This window comes from Hyla sarda, chromosome 3 (genome assembly GCF_029499605.1).
Source record: "Hyla sarda isolate aHylSar1 chromosome 3, aHylSar1.hap1, whole genome shotgun sequence".
NCBI classification, from domain to species: Eukaryota; Metazoa; Chordata; class Amphibia; order Anura; family Hylidae; genus Hyla; species Hyla sarda.
In genome coordinates this window covers 204,783,516-204,809,312 of record NC_079191.1, presented here as the reverse complement: position 1 = coordinate 204,809,312, position 25,797 = coordinate 204,783,516, and the positions used below count along the sequence as shown (strand labels likewise).

At 42.1% G+C, this 25,797-nt stretch overlaps 1 protein-coding gene across 1 annotated transcript in view; it reads right to left on the bottom strand.

The window, feature by feature from the left end:
• Nucleotides 1–25,797, bottom strand: part of SENP6 (SUMO specific peptidase 6) — a 154,818-nt gene that overhangs the window by 117,313 nt on the left and 11,708 nt on the right. Inside the window, 2 exon segments of the mRNA XM_056565910.1 lie at nt 896–959; nt 8,578–8,671. Coding sequence (XP_056421885.1) covers nt 896–959; nt 8,578–8,671 — 158 coding nt within the window.

The window sequence follows — 25,797 nt, the reverse complement described above, 5'->3', positions numbered from 1 at the left end:
AAAGTAGTTCATATGATTAGTTCATTCATTCAGATCTAGGATGTTTTATCTTAGTGTTCCCTTTAATTTTTTGAGCAGTGTATTTAGCAATTAATCTAGGTCCTGTTTGGGATCCTATGATGTAGAGTTCAAGTAGAGAGGCTTTGTGGTAACTGCTTCAGTCCTTCCTTTGCTGTGGAGGGACAGAGTGCCCCAACTGCTGGTGTGGTGATCTGGGGAGCCACAGCAATCAACAGGCAGTCAGTCACCCTTAGTAGTGATACAAGAGACACTAACAACCCAGCGATGTGGAGGATATCATGCTGCTACATGTGTTGTCTCTCATGGCAGGGCTTTCAACTGGCATTTATCAGTAGAAAATGCTTGCCCACACACAGTAAGGGTTTCCCAGGAATGTCTCTGCCAGACTGCAACACTTTCTTGGCTGGCCCAGTCGCAGATTTATTGCAAATCAGGCATTTATGGGACCAACATTTGTGGGCAAATGTGCTGCAGGATGCCATATGGAAGCTGTACCGCTCCATGCCCTGCCGTATTTCATCTTGTCAAAAAGCCAAGGAGCCTCCAGGAGAGCGGCGGACATCAACAGGCGCTGGACACACTCGTGGGGTAGAATACACTTTAATCACCCATCATGCAACGCGTTTCACAGATTATCTGCTTTATCAGGTATCTCATCTTGTGTCCACAGGCTATTTAGAGCCTCTTTCAATTGAACAATTTTTCCCCAATAAACGTATACCTTTGCTCTAATATTTTAGTCACATATCATCATACATTCCCAAATAAAGCTTTATTTTCACAACATCTTCCTGTTATTTTTTTTTTGTCAGTGAGTATATATCTGCAATTGCTGATGTAGAAAAGGAGTTAATAAAAATAGAAACAATGTTACCTTTCTTTCAGTAGCTTTTGAGTTGACCCCATCACTCTCTTCTATGTTGAGCAAGTTAACTTCACTAAACAACAAGAAAAAAAAAAAAGAAGAAAAAAAATTGTAATATGGATAAATCAAGACCTAGTCGCATTATTTTCTGTACATCAGACACCTAAAAGCAAGAAAGAAAAGGTGTTTTTTCCAGTGCAGTAACATCTTAACTGTCCCTTTGCCATTTGACAAGAGAGATACTCACTATTACTGAGTAAATAAATTCAGACAGGAGGATTGTTGGAAAAAAAACCTGTGGTGCCTTTAATCATGAGGCAATGCACACCAAAGTAAGGCATTCAGAAATGATATGAATAAAACGAATAATCCCTGCTTAAAATACAACTTTACACTTCCACTGGCTAGAAACATTCTGTTAATATGTCACAATACACAAAAAGAAGAAATAATAAATAAAATAAAACATTTCTACTGAAGATGATGATCTGTGCTACGCAGGGAAGCTAAGAGTAAGGCTCCTTTCACACTATGAGTTTTTCAGTTTACAAACTTCCGTCACTACATGCAGTAATTTTTCCGCCACGATGTCCCGTCACTATATAACGCCCGTAATGAATTACGGGCATATGCGGGTGCAAACGGGCAGTTACAGAACCCCATAGGCTGCAATGCAATTTAGTCACGGCCGTCAGGGGTTTTGTAACGGCCGGGTTTCGCCGATATAGTGACGGAACTTCTGGCGGAAGTTCCTAAACGGAACTTCTGGCGGAAGTTCCTAAACGGAACTATTTCACAGTGTGAAAGCAGTCTAAGGCTATGTTCACACGGTGGAATAGTTGTGTAAAGTCTTCCCGGAAAACGCGGGTAAACATTCCGCAAATAGTGAGCACCCACAGAATATGCAAGCGATAGGACTGCTCAGAAATTTCTAGTCTCCATAGATGGTAATGCATTTTCAAGATGTCAATTCTTTTGGCGGATGTTTCCGCCATAGATATCTTGCCGTGTGCACAATGCAGCCGAATACCACTAAAATCAATGGGATGGAATTTTTCAGCCAGATTCTGCCTGGAAAATCTCACAACGAAATTATGGTCTGAAACAGTTTTTTCTTTGGACTTTCAGCTTTAAAAGAACAGTGGGAACCTATAACTGTTTAGAAGTTGTGCTGGACTCCATAACTGCCTCCTTTATATACACTTAATGAGGCCCCCTGAGGATGATCAGTAGAGCGAAACATACATGACACCCCCCTAAGGAAGCTCGGTAGAGAGAAACATATGTTGGGGTCAGCACACACCTTGGTAAGACTTATTTACATGATAGATGTCGGGATTTTTGTTGTGTAATACTCCCATCTTTGATATAGTTTGATTTGTTACTTGCATTATGCACTTTACAGCCAGGTACCCGCTGGTAATGGCGGACATCCGCAATCGTGCGGACATCTGCCATTAACCCCTAATATGCCTTCATCAATACAGATCACGGCATCTGCAGCATCGTGGTCACTAAAATGGATGATCAGATCGCCCGCAGCGCTGCCGCGGCAATCCGATCATCCAGAACGGCAGACTAAGGTCCCATCACCTGCCTCCGCTGCCTTCCACGGATCTTCTGCTCTGGACTCCTATGCATAGCACTGAACAGTATTAGCAATCGAATGATAGCTATAAATAGTCCCCTACAGGGACTATTAAAATGTGAAAAAAAAAATTTGAAAGTAATAAAACGTGAAAAAATCCCTTCCCCCAATAAAAACGTAAATTGTCCCATTTTCACCGCCAAAAAGTGTAAAATAAATATTTTATATACATATTTGGTATCACCGCGTGCATAAATATCCAAACTATTAAAATATAATGTTAATGATACCGTACGGTGAACAGCGTGAACGAAAAAAAAAAAAAAAGTCCAAAATAGCTGCTTTTTTTTTATAACATTTTATTCCCCAAAAAAATTATAAAAAATGTATTAAAAGTTTTATATAAGCAAATATGGTATCAATAAAAAGTATAGATCACGGCGCAAAAAAGGAGCCCTCATACCGCCACTTATACGGAAAAATTAAAAAGTTATAGGTCTTCAAAATAGGGGGATTTTAAACATACTAATTTGGTTAAAAAGTTTGCGATTTTTTTAAGCGCAACAGTAATAGAAAAGTATGTTATCATGGGTATCATTTTAATCGTATTGACCCAAAGAATAAAGAACACATGTCATTTTTGCTTTAAATTGTATGGCTTGAAACCAAACCTTCCAAAATTTGCAAAATTGAGGTTTTCTTTTTAATTTCCCCAAACAAAAAAAAAATTTTTTTTTGTTGAGCCATATATTTTATGGTAAAGTGAGCGATGTCATTACAAAGGACAACTGGTCGCGCAAAAAAACAGTCCTCATACTAGAGAGAGTTCTGATTTTTTTTGAAGGTGATGAGGAATAAACGAAAACGTAAAAATAAAATTGTCCCTAAGGCCCAAATGGGCTGAGTCCTGAAAGGGCTACTCCGCCCCTAGCATCTTATCCCCTATCCAAAGGATAGGGGATAAGATGTCAGATCACAGGGGTCCCGCCGTTGGGGACCCCCGGGATCTCCGCTGCAGCACCCCGCTATCATTACTGCACAGAGCAAACTCGCTCTATGCATAATGAGCCGCAATACAGGGGCCGGAGGATAGTGACGTCATGGCTCCGCCCACTCGTGATGGCGTGGCGGCCATCACACCCCCTCCCATAGACTTGTATTGAGGGGCGGGTCGTGCCATGAGGGGGCGGAGCCGTGACATCACGATGCTCCGGCCCCTGTATCGCCGCTCATTATGCACAGAGTGAGTTTGCTCAGTGCAATAATGATAGCGGGGAGCTGCAGTGGAGATCCCGGGGGTCCCCAGCGGTGGGTCTGACATCTTATCCCCTATCCTTTGGATAGGGGATAAGATGCTAGGGGCAGAATACCCCTTTAAGGGATGGGAATTTTTTATTTATTTTTTTAAATCAACTTTGGCCAGAAAGTTAAAACAGATTTGTAAATTATTTCTACTTAAAAATCTTAATCCTTCCAGTACTTATCAACTGCTGTATGCTCCAGAGAGGTCTTCTCTTTTTAAATTTATTTTCTGTCTGACCACAGTGCTCTCTGCCGACACCTCTGTTCATGTCAGGAACTGTACAGAGCAGGATAGGTTTGCTATGGGGATTTGCTTGTACTCTGGACAGTTCCTGACATGGACAGAGGTGTCAGCAGAGAGCACTGTGGTCAGACAGAAAAGAACAACTCAACTTCCTCTGTAGTATACAGCAGCTGATAAGTACTGGAAGGGTTAACTTTTTCATTTTTCCATATACACGGCTGTATGAGGGCTAATTTTTTGCACTGTGATCTGTCTTTTTTATCAATACCACATTTGCATATATGAAACTTTTAAAATCACTTATACATTTTTTTGGGGATAAATTTTCGTGCTGAAAACACCCCCCTCGGCTTATACTCGAGTGAACTCTCCACCCGCAGTGGTCTTCAACCTGCGGACCTCCAGAGGTTTCAAAACTACAACTCCCAGCAAGCCCGGGCAGCCATCGGCTGTCCGGGCTAGCTGGGAGTTGTAGTTTTGAAACCTCCGGAGGTTCGCAGGTTGAAGACCACTGCGGCCTTCGACATCATCCAGCCCCCTCTCACCCCCTTTAGTTCTGTACAGTACTCACCTCCGCTCGGCGCTGGTCCGGTCCTGCAGGGCTGTCCGGAGAGGAGGTGGTCCGGTGGGATAGTGGTTCCGGGCTGCTATCTTCACCGGGGAGGCCTCTTCTAAGCGCTTCGGGCCCGGCCTCAGAATAGTCACGTTGCCTTGACAACGACGCAGAGGTGCGTTCATTGCCAACGTACATCTGCGTCATTGTCAAGGCAACGCCTCTATTCCGGGCCGGAAGCGCGGAGAAGAGGCACCCCCGGTGAAGATAGCAGCCCGGAACCACTATCCCACCGGACCACCTCCTCTCCGGACAGCCCTGCAGGACCGGACCAGCGCCGAGTGGAGGTGAGTACTCAGAACTAAAGGGGGTGAGAGGGGGCTGGATGATGTTGAAGGCCGCAGTGGTCTTCAACCTGCGGACCTCCGGAGGTTTCAAAACTACAACTCCCAGCAAGCCCGGACAGCCGATGGCTGCCCGGGCTTGCTGGGAGTTGTAGTTTTGAAACCTCTGGAGGTCTGCAGGTTGAAGACCACTGAGGGCGGATGATGAGAAGAGGATGATGAAGGGGGGGTGGGGGGTGGGATGATGAAGGGGGGTGGGGATGATGAAGGGGGGATGATGAAGGGGGGATGTGTGGGATGATTACAAGGGGATGATGAAGGGGGGTGGGGATGATGAAGGGGGGATGTGTGGGATGATGACAAGGGGATGATGAAGGGGGGGATGTGTGGGATGATTACAAGGGGATGATGAAGGGGGGATGTGTGGGATAATGACAAGGGGATGATGAAGGGGGGGATGTGTGGGATAATGACAAGGGGATGATGAAGGGGGGATGTGTGGGATGATGACAAGGGGATGATGAAGGGGGGGGATGTGTGGGATGATGACAAGGGGATGATGAAGGGGGGGGGGGATGTGTGGGATGATGACAAGGGGATGATGACAGGTGATGATGATGAGGGTCTGGATGATGACAGGAGGTGATGATGATGGTAATGACGGGTCTGGATGATGACAGGGGGGGGGATGATGTATTTCCCACCCTAGGCTTATACTCGAGTCAATAACTTTTCCTGGGATTTTGGGTTGAAATTAGGGGTCTCGGCTTATACTCGGGTCGGCTTATACTCGAGTATATACGGTAAATAGATTTGTAAATCACTTCAACATAAAAATCATAATCCTTCCAGTACTTGTCAGCTGCTGTATACTACAGAGGAAGTTGAGAAGTTATTTTCTGTCTGACCACAGTGCTCTCTTTCTATCACCAGTTGATTTAAGAAAAAAAAATTAAGAAAATTGTTTTCTACTGGAGTACCCCTTTAAGGACCAGGCCAATTTTATTTTTGCAATTTGTTTTTTCCTCCTTGCCTTCTAAAATCCATAACTCTTATATATCCATCCACAGACCCATATGAGGGCTTGTTTTCTGCGTGACCAATTGTACTTTCTAATGACACCTCATTTTACCATAAAATATACGGCCCAATTTAAATGAAAATCACGATTTTGCTAATTTTGAAGCATTTTGTTTTCACACTGTACCCTTTACGGTAAAAATGACGTGTTCTTTATTCTGTGGGTCAATATGATTAAATGATACCCATCTTTACATACGGTACTTTTCTATTATTGTACTGCTTTTAAAAAATATCAAACTTTTTGTACAAAATTAGTATGCTTAATATCGCCCTATTTTGACGACCTACAACTTCTTCATTTTTCCATATACGCAGCTGTATGAGGACTAATTTTTGGTGACGTGAGCTGTACTTTTTACCATCAATACCACATTTGCATATACAACACTTTTAAATCACATACATTTTTTTGGAAATAAAATGTGACAAAAAGCAGCAATTTTGGACTTTTTATTTTATTTTTTACATTCACGCCATTCACGTACGGTATTATTATAATTTTGATAGTTCGGACAATTACGCACGCAGCAATATCAAATGTTTGTTTATTAATTTATTTATTTTTTACACTTTTTGAGTTAAAGTAGGAAAAAGGTACAATTAAAATTTTTTTTGAGGGAGGGGATTTTTCTAACTTACATATATTTTGAAAACATTTGTTATGTCCCCATAGGGGACATTCTATATGATTTGATTGCTAATACTGTTCAGTGCTATGCATAGGGCTATTTTATCGGCATTGTTCTGCTCTGGACTGCTTTATCTCAGACCAGAGTAGAAGACCCCAGGAGACAGACTGAGGCAGATGACCTCCGGCCGCCATTTCAGATAAACGGCGACTCGATCATCCGTTTAAACATGCGCTTTGCCGCAGATGCCGTGAAATGTACTGATCACAGCATCTGAGGGGGGACCTGCAGTGCATGACGCAGGCAGCGATCATGTACCGGACGTAAATGTACGTCCTAGTGCGCAAAGTACCTCTGCACAAGGACATACATTTATGTCCGTGGTCATTAAGGTGTTAAAGCACTGATTTCCAGCATTGTTTTCAAGCTGTTTTGAGCATTCCCATTGAGGTCAATGGGAGCTGGAAACAGTTGAGGCTTTTTTTTTTTTTTTTTTTTTTTTTTTTAAGCATACATGAAAACACCCTTACATATTAAAGGAATTTTCCTATTTTATAAAGTGGCATATGACTAGGATATGTATAAACTGTATAATGGGTGGTGGTCTGACCTCTGGGACCATGATGATGTGTTGGTACAGGCAGGTAGAACAGGTGACACTGATTATAACGTTACTTACTTACCCCTGATCCATGGTCCTGTTTGTCTGTTATCTTCTTCAAATCAGGTAGTATGCTTCGTGCACAGTAGGAGCACGCTGACATCACTGCTGCTGCTTCCCAAAGCCTGCTTGCACCTGGGCCCAGCAGAGAAGCAGCAGCAGCGACATCAGCGTGCTCCTACCATGCACCAAGCCTGCCGCTGGATTAAAGATGATAACAGTTGAACAGGAGCATGTATGGGGAGGTAGGTATGTATTGTTGTAATCAGTGTCATCTTCATTTCTGGTGCATGGTACTTTGTCACGTTTACGTTGTTCAATGTTTTTTTTGTAAAATGGCAAAATGAGGGCAATTAAAAATTTTATTCTGGGAGGGGCTTTTATACATTTTTTTTAATCATTTATTTAACACTTTTTAAGTTCCCATAGTGGACTATTACATGCAATAATTAGATTGCATTCACTGTACAATAGCATTGCACAGGGAGATCGGCACACTTGATACAGCCTGACTATGCCAGACTATCATAGGAGTGACGACCTGGCAGCAGGAGGGTAAGGGGACCTCATTAACCACTTAACTCACTGAACCTCCAAGATCGGTGTGCGAGAGATCTGATTCATACAAGTTTCCTTGTAATAAGGGGTGTGTGGCAACAGTGATGGAAGTAAAAAGGCCACACAAAGGATCCTTAGATTGTTCATGCAGCCCTTCCTGCAAAATGATATAGCCTTTTAATGGACTCTTGAAACAAGGCACAAGTCTGATGCTTACCTAATGAACTGACACTTCAAGTGAGATTTATCAAAAGTTAGGCAAAGGAACAGTAGAGTATTTGCCCAAAGCAGCCATGGTCCTTTCATTTTTAAAAAGGCCTCAGAAAAATGAAAGCTGTTATACGATTTGTTGCTAATAGTATCTGCTCCACTGTACCTTTGCACAAGTTTTGATAAATCTCCCTATTCCTGTTCTATAGAAAATACTTTTTTGCATTTTCCTCACTCATCACAGACAGGATTATTGTTAAAGGTGACACCCCTGTATAGTTAAGACAAGATCATGCCATTCACAATAGGTGGTGGCCAGAGATTACTTCACCCTGTACATGGACCTCTGCACAGGTAATAAAGGATGCCTAGACACCTAGGTGATATATCTCCTTTAAGAAATTTATACTGGACAGTACCAAAAACTAGGAAGAAACAGCACATCAGCAAAAACAATTGAAGAACTAGAAATGCTATCTTTATCCTTTTCAATCTTATGGTCCACAGAACTGTACTTACTCTTTTTCAACATCACCTTCACTTTCTTCCAGGTTTTCAAAACTCCAGTTATTTGTAAAACCTGCATCTTTCTTGGATTGTGCTCTATCCAAAGCTAAAACAAAGCAGAGCCAATCCATGTCAGAAACAGCATGGATATATCTATGTGCTTATAGGATTATAAACTTAAAGGGGTATTCCAGTAAAAAACTTTTTTTTTTTAATATCAACTGGCTACAGAAAGTTAAAGAGATTTGTAAAGGACTTCTATTAAAAAAAATCTTAAAGGGGTAGTCCAGTGGTGAAAAACTTATCCCCTATCCTAAGGATAGGGGATAAGTTTGAGATCGTGGAGGGTCCGACCGCTGGGGCCCCCTGCGATCTCCTGTACGGGGGCCAGGCTCTCCGGCCAGATAGCGGGTGTCGACCTCCGCACGAAGCGGCGGCCGACACGCCCCCTCAATACATCTCTATGGCAGAGCCGGAGATTGCCGAAGGCAGCGCTCCGGCTCTGCCATAGAGTTGTATTGAGGGGGCGTGTCTGCCGCCGCTTCGTGCGGAGGTCGACACGCCCCCTTCCCGCGGGCTGTCAGGGCCCCGTACAGAAGATCGCAGGGGGCCTCAGCGGTCGGACCCCCCGCCATCTCAAACTTATCCCCTATCCTTAGGATAGGGTATAAGTTGTTCACCACTGGGTTCACCACTGGACTACTCCTTTAATCCTTCCAATAATTATCAGCTGCTGAAGTTAAAGGGGTACTCCTCTGGAAAAACTATTTTTTCTTCTTTTTTAAATCAACTGGTGCCAGAAAGTTAATCATATTTGTAAATTCCTTTTATTAAAAAAATCTTAATCCTTCCAGTACTTATTAGCTGCTGAAACTAACAGAGGAAATTTCTTTCTTTTTGGAACACTGATGACATAACGACCACAGTGCTCTCTGCTGACATCTCTGTCCATTTTAGAAACCGTACATAGCAGATGTATGCTAAGGGCAGCATGGTGGCTTAGTGGTTAGCACTGGTGGGGCCTTGGGTTCAAATCCCACTAAGGACAACAATAAATGAAGCGTTATTATTATTATAACGTCAGCAGAGAGAACTGTGGTCGTGATGTCATCAGAGAGTGTTCCAAAAAGAAAAGAATTTCCTCTGTAGTATTCAGAAGCTAATAAATACAGGAAGGATTAAGATTTTTTAATAGAAGTAATTTACAAATATGTTTAACTTTCTGGCACCAGTTGATTTAAAAAAGAAAAGAAAAAATTGTTTTTCCACCGGAGTACCCTTTTAAGTTGTTCTTATCAGTCTGGCAACAGTGCTCTCTGCTGAAATCTCTGCTTGTCTCGGGAACTGCACAGAGTAGAAGAGGTTTGCTATGGGGATTTGCTTCCACTATGGAAAGTTCCCGAGACAGGTGTCATCAGAGAGCACTTAGACAGAAAAGAACAACTCAACTTCAGCAGCTCATAAGTACTGAAAGGATTTTAAAATAATTAACAGAAGTCATTGACAAATCTTTTTAACTTTCTGGAGCCAGTTGATAGAAAAAAAAAAATAGTTTTTTCCTGGATAACCCCTTTAAATAAAACCAAATCAATGACCACCTTTATGATCTACGGCATTTTAAATAAAGACTAATACATCACATTTCCATTTTACATAACATTACAATATTTAAAGTGAACTGTAGACAAAGATTGCTTAAGATGCTTCTAAACGGCGGGAGTCTCCGCACTGAGACCCCAACCGATCAAAACTTTTTTTTTTTCCATGACAGGTACACTTCAACTGAAAGCAAATATTGTCATTTAGATATATAATTTTGACATGGCATGCAGTCATGTTTTTTAATTTTTACTGGGTGGTGTGTCACTGCTCAGACTCCCACATTTTCTAGATCCAGCTGGCTCATGCACGTGGCAGCGTGCGTCACTACCTGGCTCATTACAGGAGCTGGGCTCTATTCAAGTATTTGGAGCCCATCTCTTGCAATCAGAGGCAAAGGAATGCAGAGCCGGGGAGTGAGGCGACCCCAACCGATCAAAACATGACAGAAACTTCAAAAGTTTTTCTCAATGATAGTAAGGCATTATCCAACAAAAATCATATTTTTTTAAATATATATATTTAAAAACAAAACAAAACCACACTTTACTTACCTCCTGCACTCCCCTAGTGTCTACAGTATTGCTGCTCTTGGCCTTTGGTATGATTCTCTTCCTGGTGCCAGGGATCTATGTGTCAGAGCGCAGCTCAGTGAATCACCTGCCACAGCACCATGATGATGACTGGGGCCCAATCTGCCCCCTACTGCTAAGCAGCCTGGGTTTATTTGTTAATAAAGGCTTTATGCTGGATAACACTTATTTTTCCATATGTACAGCTAGAAAGACATGTTTAGAGTACAACATGTTCTTGTCTTATTGACTCCATATGTACAGAAACCATAATTTAAGGAAGTCCTGTTTTTTTTCCCATATAATGCTAACTGCCTCCCAATATTCCTGCAGTAATTATTTTTTTCAGCTGGGACAAAAAACCCTCATACTCGAGGTAAAAATTCCTTCCCGACTCCAAATATGGCAGTCAGAATAAATCCCTGGATCAACCTTCTGTCCCTATAAACCTAGAATACATAACCAGTAATGTTATTATTCTCCAAGAATTGCCCTTCTGCTCCCCGTGAGGTTTCTGTCCTCCTTGAGCTCGCCAGACCTGTTTTGAACTCTTTTACAGAGTTCACCATGACCACCTCCTCCAGGAGAGAATTCCACAGTCTCACTGCTCTTACAGTAAAGAACCCCCGTCTGGGCTGGTGTAGAAACCTTCTTTCCTCAAGATGTAGAGGATGCTCCGTTGTTATAGATACAGTCCTGGGTATAAATAGATCATGGGAGAGATCTCTGTACTGCCCCCTGATATATTTATACATAGTTATTAGGTCTCCCCTAAGCCTTCTTTTTTCTTAACCTTAATTCTGATAATCTTTCTGGGTACTGTAGTCCTCCCATTCCCCGTATTACCCTGGTTGCCCATCTTTGAACCCTCTCCAGCTCCACTATATCTTTCTTGTACACTGGTGCCGAGTACTGTACACAGTATTCTATGTGTGATCTGACTAGTGATTTGTACAGCGGTAGAATTATTTCCTTGTCGTGGGCATCTATGCCCCTATTGATGCACCCCATGATTTTATTTGCCTTGGCAGCAGCTGCCCGACACTGGTCACTACAGCTAAATTTACTGTTAACTAAGACTCCCAAGTCCTTTTCTATGTCAGTCGTCCCAAGTGTTCTCCCATTTAATACATAATCCCAGCCCGGATTTTTCTTCCCCAAGTGAATTACCTTACACTTATCAGTGTTGAACCTCATCTTCCCAGCCCAAACCTCCAACCTATCCAGATCCATTTTGTGGCCGTGGCCACACACAGCACCCCGCGATCGCGCTGCGGGGTGCTGCAGGAGAGACAGAGGGAGCTCCCTCTGTCAGAACTCCTTACAGCGCGCGGTCACTTCTGACCCTGGCTGTAAGAGTTAAACTGTCGGGAGTGAAGTGAACTTCACTCCCGGCAGTGCGGCAGGTCCCGGCCAGCCGCGTATTACACACAGCACCCCGCGATTGCGATGTGGGGTGCTGCAGAGGAGACAGAGGGAGCTCCCTCCCTCTGTCATAACCCTTACAGCCGCGGTCACTTCCGACCGCGGCTGTAAGGGTTAAAACTGCTGGGACCGAAGTTTACTTCGGTCCTGGCAGTGCAGCAGGGTCCCGGCTGTGTGATACAGCCGAGTCCCTGCCGCGATCTCGTGGGTGCACTGGGCAGCACCCACGAGAATAATGGACGAGTATAGACGTCCAGGTGCGGGAACGGCCGCCAACCTGGACGTCTATACTCGTCCATGGTCGTTATCGGGTTAAAAGGAAAGGAAACAGATTAGTTGGGGCTCTCCCTGGGAAACAGCATGCTGCTGTAGGGAGAGACACTCGGACCCTGTTGAGGAAGCACACAGCTGAAGTTGTGAGTGGTCCAAGAAGTGGTGTGAACTGTGAGTAGCAGGTTGCAGGAGTCATATGTTTAACCCCTTTTACATTTTACACCTCAAGGACCAGAGCGTTTTTTGCAAATCTGACCACTGTCACTTTAAACATTAATAACTCTGGAATGCTTTTACTTATCATTCTGATTCCGAGATAGTTTTTTCGTGATAGTTCCAGGTTAAACCCCCCCAAAGGACGAGGGGGCACTCCCTCCGTCTGGAGAAAAAAAAGTTTAGTCTCAAGGGGCGACACGCCTTCTTTACCGTGAGGACTGTGAATTTATGGAACGGTCTACCTCAGGAACTGGTCACAGCAGGAACAAGTAACAGCTTTAAAACAGGATTAGATACATTCCTGGAACAAAATAAGATTAATGCTTATGAAGAAATATAAAATCTCATCCCTTCCCCAATATCGCGCCACACCCCTACCCCTTAATTCCCTGGTTGAACTTGATGGACATATGTCTTTTTTCGACCGTACTAACTATGTAACTATGTAACTATGTGACATATTCTACTTTAACATAGTGGTAACACTTTATGGTATCTTGCATCCTTTTTTGGTGAAAAATCCCCAAATTTGATGAAAAAAAAATGAAAGTTTTGCATGTTTCTAACTTTGAAGCTCTCTGCTTGTAAGGAAAATGGATATTCAAAATAATATTTTTTTGGTTCACATATACAATATGTCTACTTTATGTTTGCATCCTAAATTTGACGTGTTTTTACTTTTGGAAGACACCAGAGGGCTTCAAAGTACAGCAGCAATTTTCCAATTTTTCACAAAATTTTCAAACTCACTATTTTTCAGTGACCAGTTCAGTTTTGAAGCAGATTTGAAGGGTCTTCATCTTAGAAATACCCCATAAAAGACCCCATTATAAAAACTGCACCCCCCAAAGTATTCAAAATGACATTCAATAAGTGTATTAACCCTTTTGGTGTTTCACAGGAATAGCAGCAAAGTGAAGGAGAAAATTCAAAATCTTCATTTTTTACACTTGCATGTTCTTGTAGACCAAATTTTTGAATTTTTGCAAGGGGTAAAAAGGAGAAAATTTTTACTTGTATTTGAAACCTAATTTCTCTCGAGTAAGCACATACCTCATATGTCTATGTTAATTGTTCGGCGGGGTGCAGTAGAGGGCTCAGAAGGGAAGGAGCGACAAATGGTTTTTGGAGCCAGGACAGCAAAAAGAAAAAAAAAAAAAACACATGGCCTACCATTTTGGAAACTAGACCCCTCGGGGAACATAACAAGGGGTAAAGTGAACCTTCATACCCCACAGGTGATTCATGACTTTTGCATATGTAAAAAAGCTCAAACTTGCAGCCGGATACTTACTGTAAACCTCCGCCCATGTGAGTGTACCCTGTACGTTCACATTGGGGGGGGGGGGAAGTAACATCCAGCTGTTGCAAAACTACAACTCCCAGCATGTACGGTCTATCAGTGCATGCTGGGAGTTGTAGTTTTGCAACAGCTGGAGGCACACTGGTTGTGAAACACAGAGTTTGGTAACAAACTCCGTGTTTTGCAACCAGTGTGCCTTCAGCTGTTGCAAAAGCTACAACCCCCAGCATGTACGGACAGTGGAAGGGCATGCTGGGACTTGTAGTTATGCAACAGCTGGAGGCATACTACTTTGGCTGGGGATTGTAGTTATGCAAAAGCTGGAGACACACAGGTTTGCTACTTAACTCAGTGTTTCACAACCAGTGTGCCTTCAGCTGTTGCAAAACTACAAGTCTCAGCTCAACTTCAGCCAACGGGCATGCTGGGATTTGTAGTTATGCAACCAGCAGATGCACCACTTCAACTCCCAGCATGCACTTTAGCTGATTGTGCAAGCTGGGAGTTGTAGTTATACAACAGCTGAAGGTACACTTTTCCATAGAAAAATGTGCCTCCAGCTGTTGCAAAACTATGAGTCCCAGCATGCCCATAAGGGAATGCTGGGAGTTGTGGTGGTCTGCCTCCTGCTGTTGCATAACTACAGCTCCCAGCATGCCCTTTTTGCATGCTGGGAGCTGTTGCTAAGCAACAGCAGTAGGCTGTCAATCACCTCCAACTGCTGCTCCGCTGCAGGTCAGTCCCCCGCCGCCGCTCCTGGGGCCCCGATCCCAACATTGACGCCGGGGATCTGGGTTCCCAGCTCCCGGGGTCTTCTTCCCGCACCGGCTCACGTCCTCCGGAAGAGGGGAGGAGCAGGTTGCGGGAGTGACACCCGCAGCAGGTGCCCTGATTGGTCGGCAGGTAAACGGCCGACGAATCAGGGCGATCGTAAGGTGGCACCAGTGCCAACTCACCCCTGCTGGCTATGGCTGTTCGGGGCCGATCAGCCAGTAATTCCAGGTCACTGGAGACCTGATTGACCCGGAATCCGCCGCAGATCGCTGAGCTGAATTGTCCAGCGATCTGCGGCCATCGCCGACATGGGGGGTCATCATGACCCCCTGGGCGATATGCCGCGATGCCTGCTGAACGATTTCAGCAGGCATCGGGTACCGGCTCCCCTCCGGCTAGCGGCGGGGGGGCCGGGAATGGACAGGACGTACTCCTACGTCCTCGGTCCTTAAGGACTCGGAAACGGGGGCGTAGGAGTACGTCCATTGTCCTTAAGGGGTTAACTGGGGGTAGCTCACCAGTTCGTAGTCAGGGCATGCTGATATGTGTAGTCAGTGACCAGACGGTCTAGGACTTTATTTTGTTCCCGTTTATGTTTTGCATTACCTGCAACCTGTGGAAATAAAGCTGGCGAGGAGCCAGACTTGTATGCGGAACTGTGGTCTGTGGGGTTATTGTGAGGAACGTGTCCCGTGGCAAGTGACCACGACGATTCAAGAGCTAATCCCCAAGACGGGTGGTCACGGCGCGCACAGCACTGAGTGGGGCTTAGTTCGCACCCTTATGCGGGCTTCGACGGCCTGGGTGGGCGGAGCCAAAACGCATCGGGCCCTAATGGCGAGACAATCAGTCCCTAATGGCGATACACTGTCGGAAGCCGCACTACTGAAATGAAAGAACGTCGGAAACCGCGCTGCCGAAATGAAAGTAAGAACGGGCGCCGAACGCCCGCAAGGTAAGACAAGCGCCGCGGCTGCCTTCTGTAGCCGTGGTAAAAAGGCAAACACCACACACACACACACACACACACAAATACTGTGAAACACCACACACTGCTCATCCCCAGATATAATAAAAGTCCCCACATAAAGGAAAGGAGGGAAATCCCTCCTAGCCAGCCCCAACAGTGCCCATATAGAACAGTGGGCCAAAAACTGGGGGTCTCCAGATGTTGAAAGTCCACACCTAAAGAAAAAAGGGGGATACTCACCTTAGTCAGAAGAACTTCCTATGAAGTCTTCAGCCAGCTTTTGTCACCTGCATCATGCCGGGCTGCCATGTAGGAGCGAGGCGAGCAGGGAGGTTGGGGGACCCGGACCCATGAGGTACAACCCCAGGCGCTGACCGTTGGCGAGAGAAGGTTGACAGTACATCCACGATGCCTGTGCCCCCTCAAATCGCAAAAGGGGAAACAGTGAACGCTATGTTCCTGAGTCCCCACCTGAAAACAGGAAAGAAAAAGGAATAACTAACTAACACTTCCCTAACCTAGGAAAATTAAAAATATGAGACCTGGTCTGGGGAAAACTCCAGACCAGTGTATACCTCCTTAGACACTAAGCTAAAACTGATTACCTCAGGTGCCTGTGGGTAGGTATACCCTGCTGGGAGGAGACGACTTTTCTTGTTGCCATAGTGTAAAGCCTCCTAGAGACAGCAGCATATACCCATGGTCTGTGTCCCCCAATGGAGCCGATAGAGAAATAGACAGTAACTGTTACAATTAAATTGTAAGTAGACCTTGTGAGTTAAAGGGGTATTCCAGGCCAAAACTTTTTTAAATATATCAAACGGCTCCGGAAAGTTAAACAGATTTGTAAATTACTTCTATTAAAAAATCTTAATCCTTCCAATAGTTATTAGCTTCTGAAGTTGAGTTGCTGTTTTCTGTCTGCTTTCTGATGACTCACGTCCCGGGAGCTGTCCAGCTCCTATGGGGATATTCTCCCATCATGCACAGCTCCCGGGACGTGACATCATCATTGAGCAGTTAGACAGAAAACTTCAGAAGCTAATAACTATTGGAAGGATTAAGATTTTTTAATAGAAGTAATTTACAAATCTGTTTAACTTTCCGGAGCCGTTTGATATATTAAAAAAAAGTTTTTGCCTGGAATACCCCTTTAAAGTCTCTGCAGTGAAGTAAAGTAACACTCACAGCGATCTCAAACTCCTGCTTTCAAACTCTCAGTTTAATAACTCTCACTTCCTCTATTCCAAAGCCCACTCAAACAGCACGTCAGTTTTGTAAAAGTAGGTGTGCCCACGTATATTGTCTGTTTTACATTCTATTTTAAATGGAGTGAGAGTCCAGTTTCCATCAAAAATTTTACACCAGCTTTTTGATAGTGTAGAAATCACAGAAATGGTTGTCATTTTATTGTTTTTGTTTTCTTATTTTAGATACCTGAATGCGGAGGCCTACGTCAGATTCGGGGGATTGCGATGATGAACAGCGGTTTTTTAAAATGTCAATAAAAATGGTTAACGAAGGCTGTGGGGGAGTGTTTTTTTTTTTAATTAGTTTTTTTTCCAATGTGTTGTTTTTTTATAATAGAATTTTCAGACTTAGTAGTGGAATGCATCTTGTAGACAGAATCCACTACTAAGCCAGGGCTTAGCATTAGCCCCAAAATCAGTTTGCACTAACTTCCAATTATTACCCCGGTACCCACCGCCACAGCGGTGCAGGGAAGAGCAGGTACCAACAGGCCTGGGGCATCAAAAATGGCGCTCCTGGGCCTAGGCAGTAACAGGCTGGCGTTATTTAGGCTGGGGAGGGCCAGTAACAATGGTCCTCGCCCACCCTGGTAACGTCAGGCTGTTGCTGCTTGGTTGGTATCTTGCTGATAATGAAAAAATGGGGGAACCACACACATATTTATTTAAAATAATAATAAAAAAATCCATATGGTTCCCCCTATTTTCAGTCCAGATACCAACCAAGCAGCAACAGCCTAACGTTACCAGGATGAGCGAGGACCATTGTTACTGGGCCTCCCCAGCCTAAATAACGCTAGCCTGTTATCGCCTAGGCGCAGGAGCACCAGTTTTGATGCTCCGGGCCTGTTGGTACCGGCTCTTCCCAGCACTCCTGTGGCGGTGGGTACCGGGGTAATAATTGGAGGTTAGAACTTGCTGATTTCGGGGCTAACGCTAAGCCCTGGCATAGTAATGGATTCCGTCTATATGACAGCTTCCACTACTAAGCCTGAGAATTCAATCATAAAAAACACAACACATTGAAAAAAAAATTTTATTAAAAAAAAACATTCCCCCACAGCCCTCATTAACCCTTTTTTTGAAATAAAAAAAAACGCTGGTCATCGTCACAGGCCACCAAATCTGACGTAGTCCTCCGCATTCACGTATCTGAAATGAGAAGAAAAGCAAGAAATATGGTTTAGTACATTGTTTGCGCTCTCCCCTGGGGAGAGCGCACATAATGCAGCGTGTTCATAAACAGGGAGCCTCCAATTGTTGCTAAACTACAACTCCCATCATGCGGGCTGTGGTTAAGCAACAGCTGGAGTCTCCATGTTTGGTAACACACTGCCAGAAAGGCTCTGTTCCCATTTTGCAAACGCATAATGAGAACAGAGTCAGGCCTGGACTGTGTAGCTCGATCTGTCCCTCTGACCTTGGACTACTACTCCCATCATGGGACAGACTCTGTCCCATGATGAGAGTAGTTGGAGTACCGCAGAGCTGAGTGATGGCACTTGCACATCCCCTGGCTGCGGGACTTTTAGGACTAATACTTCCATCATGGACAGACTCTTTTCATGATGGGAGTTATAGTCCAGGGGCTGAGGTGCAGATCGCATCGGGTCATTCTCCAGAGACCTGCTGCGATCTGCATTTATTAACTGTAAAAGCCAGCGGCACATGTGGCTACACTGCGCTCCCCGCCGGCTCCTGTATACGCCGTCACATTTCATAATCCCCGCACGGGAGACGGGAGCTGTGATTGGTGAAAAGCTATTCACCAATTAGCGCTCCGGTCTCCAGGCGGCAGGGAATATGATTTATACGGTGTATACAGGAGCCCTGCGGGGAGCACAGTGTAGCCGCATGTGCCGCCGGCTTTTACAGTTAATAAATGCGGATCGCAGTGGGTCTCTGGAGAATGCCCCGCATTTAAGTTAAAAGTCGGCGCATATGTGGCTACACCTCGCTGCCCGCCGGCTCCAGGCTCCTGCATATATCTCTCATAATTCATAATGAGTGTTGCGGATCGCAGCGGGTCTCTGGAAAAAGACCTGCTGCGATCTGCCCTTCAGCCCCTGAACTTTAACTCCCATCATGGAAGGAGTCTGTCCATGATGGGAGTAGTAGTCCTAAAAGTCCCGCAGCCGAGGGATGTGCAAGTGCCATCCCTCAGCGCTGCGGTACTACAACTACTCCCATCATGGGACAGACTCTGCCCTTGATAGGAGTTATAGTCCAGGGGCTGAGGTGCAGATCACATCGGGCCATTCTCCAGAGACCCGCTGCGATTCGCATTTTTAACTGTAAAACCCGGCGGCACATGCGGCTACACTGCGCTGCCCGCCGGCTCCCGTATACACCGCTCATAATTCATAATCGCCACCACCAGGAGCTCTGATTAGTGAATAGCTATTCACCAATCAGAGCTCCCGTCTCCCGGGCGGGGAATATGAAATGTGACAGCGTATACAGGAGTCAGCGGGCAGCACAGTGTAGCTGCCGGCTTTTACAGTTAATAAATGCAGATCGCAGCGGGTCTCTGGAGAACGACATGGTGCGATCTGCCCCTCAGCCTCTGGACTATAACCCCCATCATGGGCATAGTCTGTCTATGATGGGAGTAGTAGTCCTAACTGTCCCAAAACAGTTAATATATTATGTTTCCAAAATACAAAGGGGAAAACAAGTTTCACATTCTCAGATGCTTTAGAACACTTTGGTACGTATCCTCCGGGGTGGTGCATATTTGCGCAAGAAAAGTCCATTCGCAAATTTTATGTCATTAAAAAAATAAAATAAAAAAATATGCAGTTAATAAATTGTATTCTACAGTAGAAAGTGCTCTATGGTAAGCTTGGACATGGCTATGAAGAATTCTATCAGATTTTGCACCCAAAAAAAACTCTTGCGCAAATTTTTGCTTTTAAAAATAGACAAAAAAAATCTCTATATACATGGATAAATTCCCACCATTGGATGTACATGTACGTCCTAGTCCCGCGGTATACCTGGTGGTAAGCATTATTGCTATAAGAAGCCAGGAACCATGGCTAATGTGGACATCATCGATTGCCCCAATGTATGGCATTAACCCTTCAGACGCATGGCTCAAAGTTGATAATGGTGTCTAAAACGGAAAATACCATTGCTGATAGCTAAGGCCCCTTTCACACTGTTTTAAAGATCTGTCTGATGTTCCGTTAGGAAAACCCTGAAAATCGTCCGTTAAACAATCCCATTATAGTCTATGGATTTTTACATTATCTGTTTTAAAGGGGTATACCAGGCAAAATCTTTTTTTATATATATCAACTGGCTCCGGAAAGTTAAACAAATTTGTAAATTATTTCTATTAAAAAAAATCTTAATCGTTCCAATAGTAATTAGCTTCTTAAGTTTTCTGTCTAACTGCTCAATGATGATGTCACGTCCCGGGAGCTGTGCATGATGGGAGAATATCCCCATAGGAACTGCAAAGCTCCCGGGACATGAGTCATCAGAGTGCAGTTAGACAGAAAACAGCAACTCAACTTCAGAAGCTAATAACTACTGGAAGGATTAAGATTGTTTTAATAGAAGTAATTTACAAATCTGTTTAACTTTCCGGAGCCAGTTGATATATAAAACAAAGTTTTGGCCTGGAGTACCACTTTAACTCATTATTACCCATTATTAATAATGGACTTTATTTTGTGAGGGAAGATAGTAACAGGAGAAATAGTGCATGCACTATTTCTTCCGCTCATTCTCCCGTCACAAAATAAAGTCCGTTATAGACTATAATGGAATCTTCTAACGGACGATTCTCAGGGTTTTCATTACGGAACATCAAACAGATCTTTAAAACTGATGAATTTTATAGTGTGAAAGGGGCCTTAGAAAGCTAATCGGGACCACCGTGACACTTATCCTCTATCCTGTGGATAGGGGATAATTTTCTTTTTTCTAAAGTACCCCTTTAATCCTGCAGGCAGCCTTAGCAGCATGCACTAATGGAGCACCGATAACATTGATTAATGCTGTGCTATGGCACAGAATCACAGTACAAAAAATTACCCCCATACACCCCAGTATAAGGAAACATGAAAGTGTTATAGGGGGTCAGAAGAGGACAACTTTAAGCATGCAAAATTATAATCTTTTAAAAGTAAATTGCAGCTACTGTACAGGCTCTCTAACATCATTAAGTAGAGCTCCCCCAGTATGTAGAAAAAGTCCCAGATAGATAAGACCCCCATTAGGTAAACAGGTCCCCAGATAGATATGTGCCCAATCCGGTAGGGCTATAATAAACAATTATACCCCCTAAGTAGATAGGTTAGCCCCTGGTGGTAGGCAAGTAATCCAATTATGTAGTAACATGTTGTTTGATTACATTTGTAATAAAAAAAATAAAAAAAAAATAATGTAAGTGGAAAATTGAAAGTGTTATGGCAATTAGAGGATAAGGAGAAAAAAATTAAAGTGCAAGTACAGTAGCAGAGCCTATATAGCAGTGTTCCCCAAACAATGCTTGAGGCGTTTTAATACTTCAACTCCCAGCATGCCCGGAAAGCCTTTGGCTGTCTAGGTATGCTGGGAGTTGTAGTTCTGCAATAACTGCTATTTAGATTATATACACTATTTAGTATGTAGAGCCTATATAGATTATATACACTATACAGTATGTAGGGGCAGAGTCTATATAGATTATATACACTATACAGTATGTAGGGGCAGAGTCTATATAGATTATATACACTATACAGTATGTAGGGGCAGAGTCTATATATATTATATACACACTATAAAGTATGTAGGGGCAGAGTCTATATATATTATATACACACTATACAGTATGTAGGGGCAGAGTCTTTATAGATTATATACACTATACAGTATGTAGGGGCAGAGTCTATATAGATTATATACACTATACAGTATGTAGGGGCAGAGTCTATATAGATTATATACACTATACAGTATGTAGGGGCAGAGTCTATATAGATTATATACACTATACAGTATGTAGGGGCAGAGTCTATATAGATTATATACACTATACAGTATGTAGGGGCAGAGTCTATATAGATTATATACACTATACAGTATGTAGGGGCAGAGTCTATATATATGATATACACAGTATAAAGTATGTAGGGGCAGAGTCTATATATATTATATACACACTATACAGTATGTAGGGGCAGAGTCTTTATAGATTATATACACACTATACAGTATGTAGGGGCAGAGTCTATATAGATTATATACACTATACAGTATGTAGGGGCAGAGTCTATATATATTATATACACACTATAAAGTATGTAGGGGCAGAGTCTATATAGATTATATACACTATAAAGTATGTAGGGGCAGAGTCTATATATATTATATACACACTATACAGTATGTAGGGGCAGAGTCTTTATAGATTATATACACTATACAGTATGTAGGGGCAGAGTCTATATAGATTATATACACTATACAGTATGTAGGGGCAGAGTCTATATAGATTATATACACTATACAGTATGTAGGGGCAGAGTCTATATAGATTATATACACTATACAGTATGTAGGGGCAGAGTCTATATAGATTATATATACACTATACAGTATGTAGGGGCAGAGTCTATATAGATTATATATACACTATACAGTATGTAGGGGCAGAGTCTATATAGATTATATACACACTATAAAGTATGTAGGGGCAGAGTCTATATAGATTATATACACACTATAAAGTATGTAGGGGCAGAGTCTATATAGATTATATACACACTATAAAGTATGTAGGGGCAGAGTCTATATAGATTATATACACTATACAGTATGTAGGGGCAGAGTCTATATATATTATATACACACTATAAAGTATGTAGGGGCAGAGTCTATATATATTATATACACACTATAAAGTATGTAGGGGCAGAGTCTATATATATTATATACACACTATAAAGTATGTAGGGGCAGAGTCTATATATATTATATACACACTATACAGTATGTAGGGGCAGAGTCTATATAGATTATATACACTATACAGTATGTAGGGGCAGAGTCTTTATAGATTATATACACTATACAGTATGTAGGGGCAGAGTCTTTATAGATTATATACACTATACAGTATGTAGGGGCAGAGTCTATATAGATTATATACACACTATACAGTATGTAGGGGCAGAGTCTATATAGATTATATACACACTATACAGTATGTAGGGGCAGAGTCTATATAGATTATATACACACTATACAGTATGTAGGGGCAGAGTCTATATAGATTATATACACACTATACAGTATGTAGGGGCAGAGTCTATATAGATTATATACACACTATACAGTATGTAGGGGCAGAGTCTATATAGATTATATACACTATACAGTATGTAGGGGCAGAGTCTATATAGATTATATATACACTATACAGTATGTAGGGGCAGAGTCTATATAGATTATATATACACTATACAGTATGTAGGGGCAGAGTCTATATAGATTATATACACACTATAAAGTATGTAGGGGCAGAGTCTATATAGATTATATACACACTATACAGTATGTAGGGGCAGAGTCTATATATATTATATACACACTATACAGTATGTAGGAGCAGAGTCTTTATAGATTATATACACTATACAGTATGTAGGGGCAGAGTCTATATATATTATATACACACTATACAGTATGTAGGGGCAGAGTCTTTATAGATTATATACACTATACAGTATGTAGGGGCAGAGTCTATATAGATTATATACACTATACAGTATGTAGGGGCAGAGTCTATATAGATTATATACACTATACAGTATGTAGGGGCAGAGTCTATATAGATTATATACACTATACAGTATGTAGGGGCAGAGTCTATATAGATTATATACACACTATACAGTATGTAGGGGCAGAGTCTTTATAGATTATATACACTATACAGTATGTAGGGGCAGAGTCTATATAGATTATATACACTATACAGTATGTAGGGGCAGAGTCTATATAGATTATATACACTATACAGTATGTAGGGGCAGAGTCTATATAGATTATATACACTATACAGTATGTAGGGGCAGAGTCTATATAGATTATATACACTATACAGTATGTAGGGGCAGAGTCTATATATATTATATACACACTATACAGTATGTAGGGGCAGAGTCTTTATAGATTATATACACTATACAGTATGTAGGGGCAGAGTCTATATATATTATATACACACTATACAGTATGTAGGGGCAGAGTCTATATAGATTATATACACTATACAGTATGTAGGGGCAGAGTCTATATATATTATATACACACTATAAAGTATGTAGGGGCAGAGTCTATATATATTATATACACACTATAAAGTATGTAGGGGCAGAGTCTATATATATTATATACACACTATAAAGTATGTAGGGGCAGAGTCTATATATATTATATACACACTATACAGTATGTAGGGGCAGAGTCTATATAGATTATATACACTATACAGTATGTAGGGGCAGAGTCTTTATAGATTATATACACTATACAGTATGTAGGGGCAGAGTCTTTATAGATTATATACACTATACAGTATGTAGGGGCAGAGTCTATATAGATTATATACACACTATACAGTATGTAGGGGCAGAGTCTATATAGATTATATACACACACTATACAGTATGTAGGGGCAGAGTCTATATAGATTATATACACACTATACAGTATGTAGGGGCAGAGTCTATATAGATTATATACACACTATACAGTATGTAGGGGCAGAGTCTATATAGATTATATACACACTATAAAGTATGTAGGGGCAGAGTCTATAGATATTATATACACACTATACAGTATGTAGGGGCAGAGTCTTTATAGATTATATACACTATACAGTATGTAGGGGCAGAGTCTATATAGATTATATACACTATACAGTATGTAGGGGCAGAGTCTATATAGATTATATACACTATACAGTATGTAGGGGCAGAGTCTATATAGATTATATACACACTATACAGTATGTAGGGGCAGAGTCTATATAGATTATATACACTATACAGTATGTAGGGGCAGAGTCTATATAGATTATATACACTATACAGTATGTAGGGGCAGAGTCTATATAGATTATATACACTATAAAGTATGTAGGGGCAGAGTCTATATATATTATATACACACTATACAGTATGTAGGGGCAGAGTCTATAGATTATATACACTATACAGTATGTAGGGGCAGAGTCTATATAGATTATATACACTATACAGTATGTAGGGGCAGAGTCTATATAGATTATATACACTATACAGTATGTAGGGGCAGAGTCTATATATATTATATACACACTATAAAGTATGTAGGGGCAGAGTCTATATATATTATATACACACTATACAGTATGTAGGGGCAGAGTCTTTATAGATTATATACACTATACAGTATGTAGGGGCAGAGTCTATATATATTATATACACACTATACAGTATGTAGGGGCAGAGTCTATATAGATTATATACACTATACAGTATGTAGGGGCAGAGTCTATATATATTATATACACACTATAAAGTATGTAGGGGCAGAGTCTATATATATTATATACACACTATAAAGTATGTAGGGGCAGAGTCTATATATATTATATACACACTATAAAGTATGTAGGGGCAGAGTCTATATATATTATATACACACTATACAGTATGTAGGGGCAGAGTCTATATAGATTATATACACTATACAGTATGTAGGGGCAGAGTCTTTATAGATTATATACACTATACAGTATGTAGGGGCAGAGTCTTTATAGATTATATACACTATACAGTATGTAGGGGCAGAGTCTATATA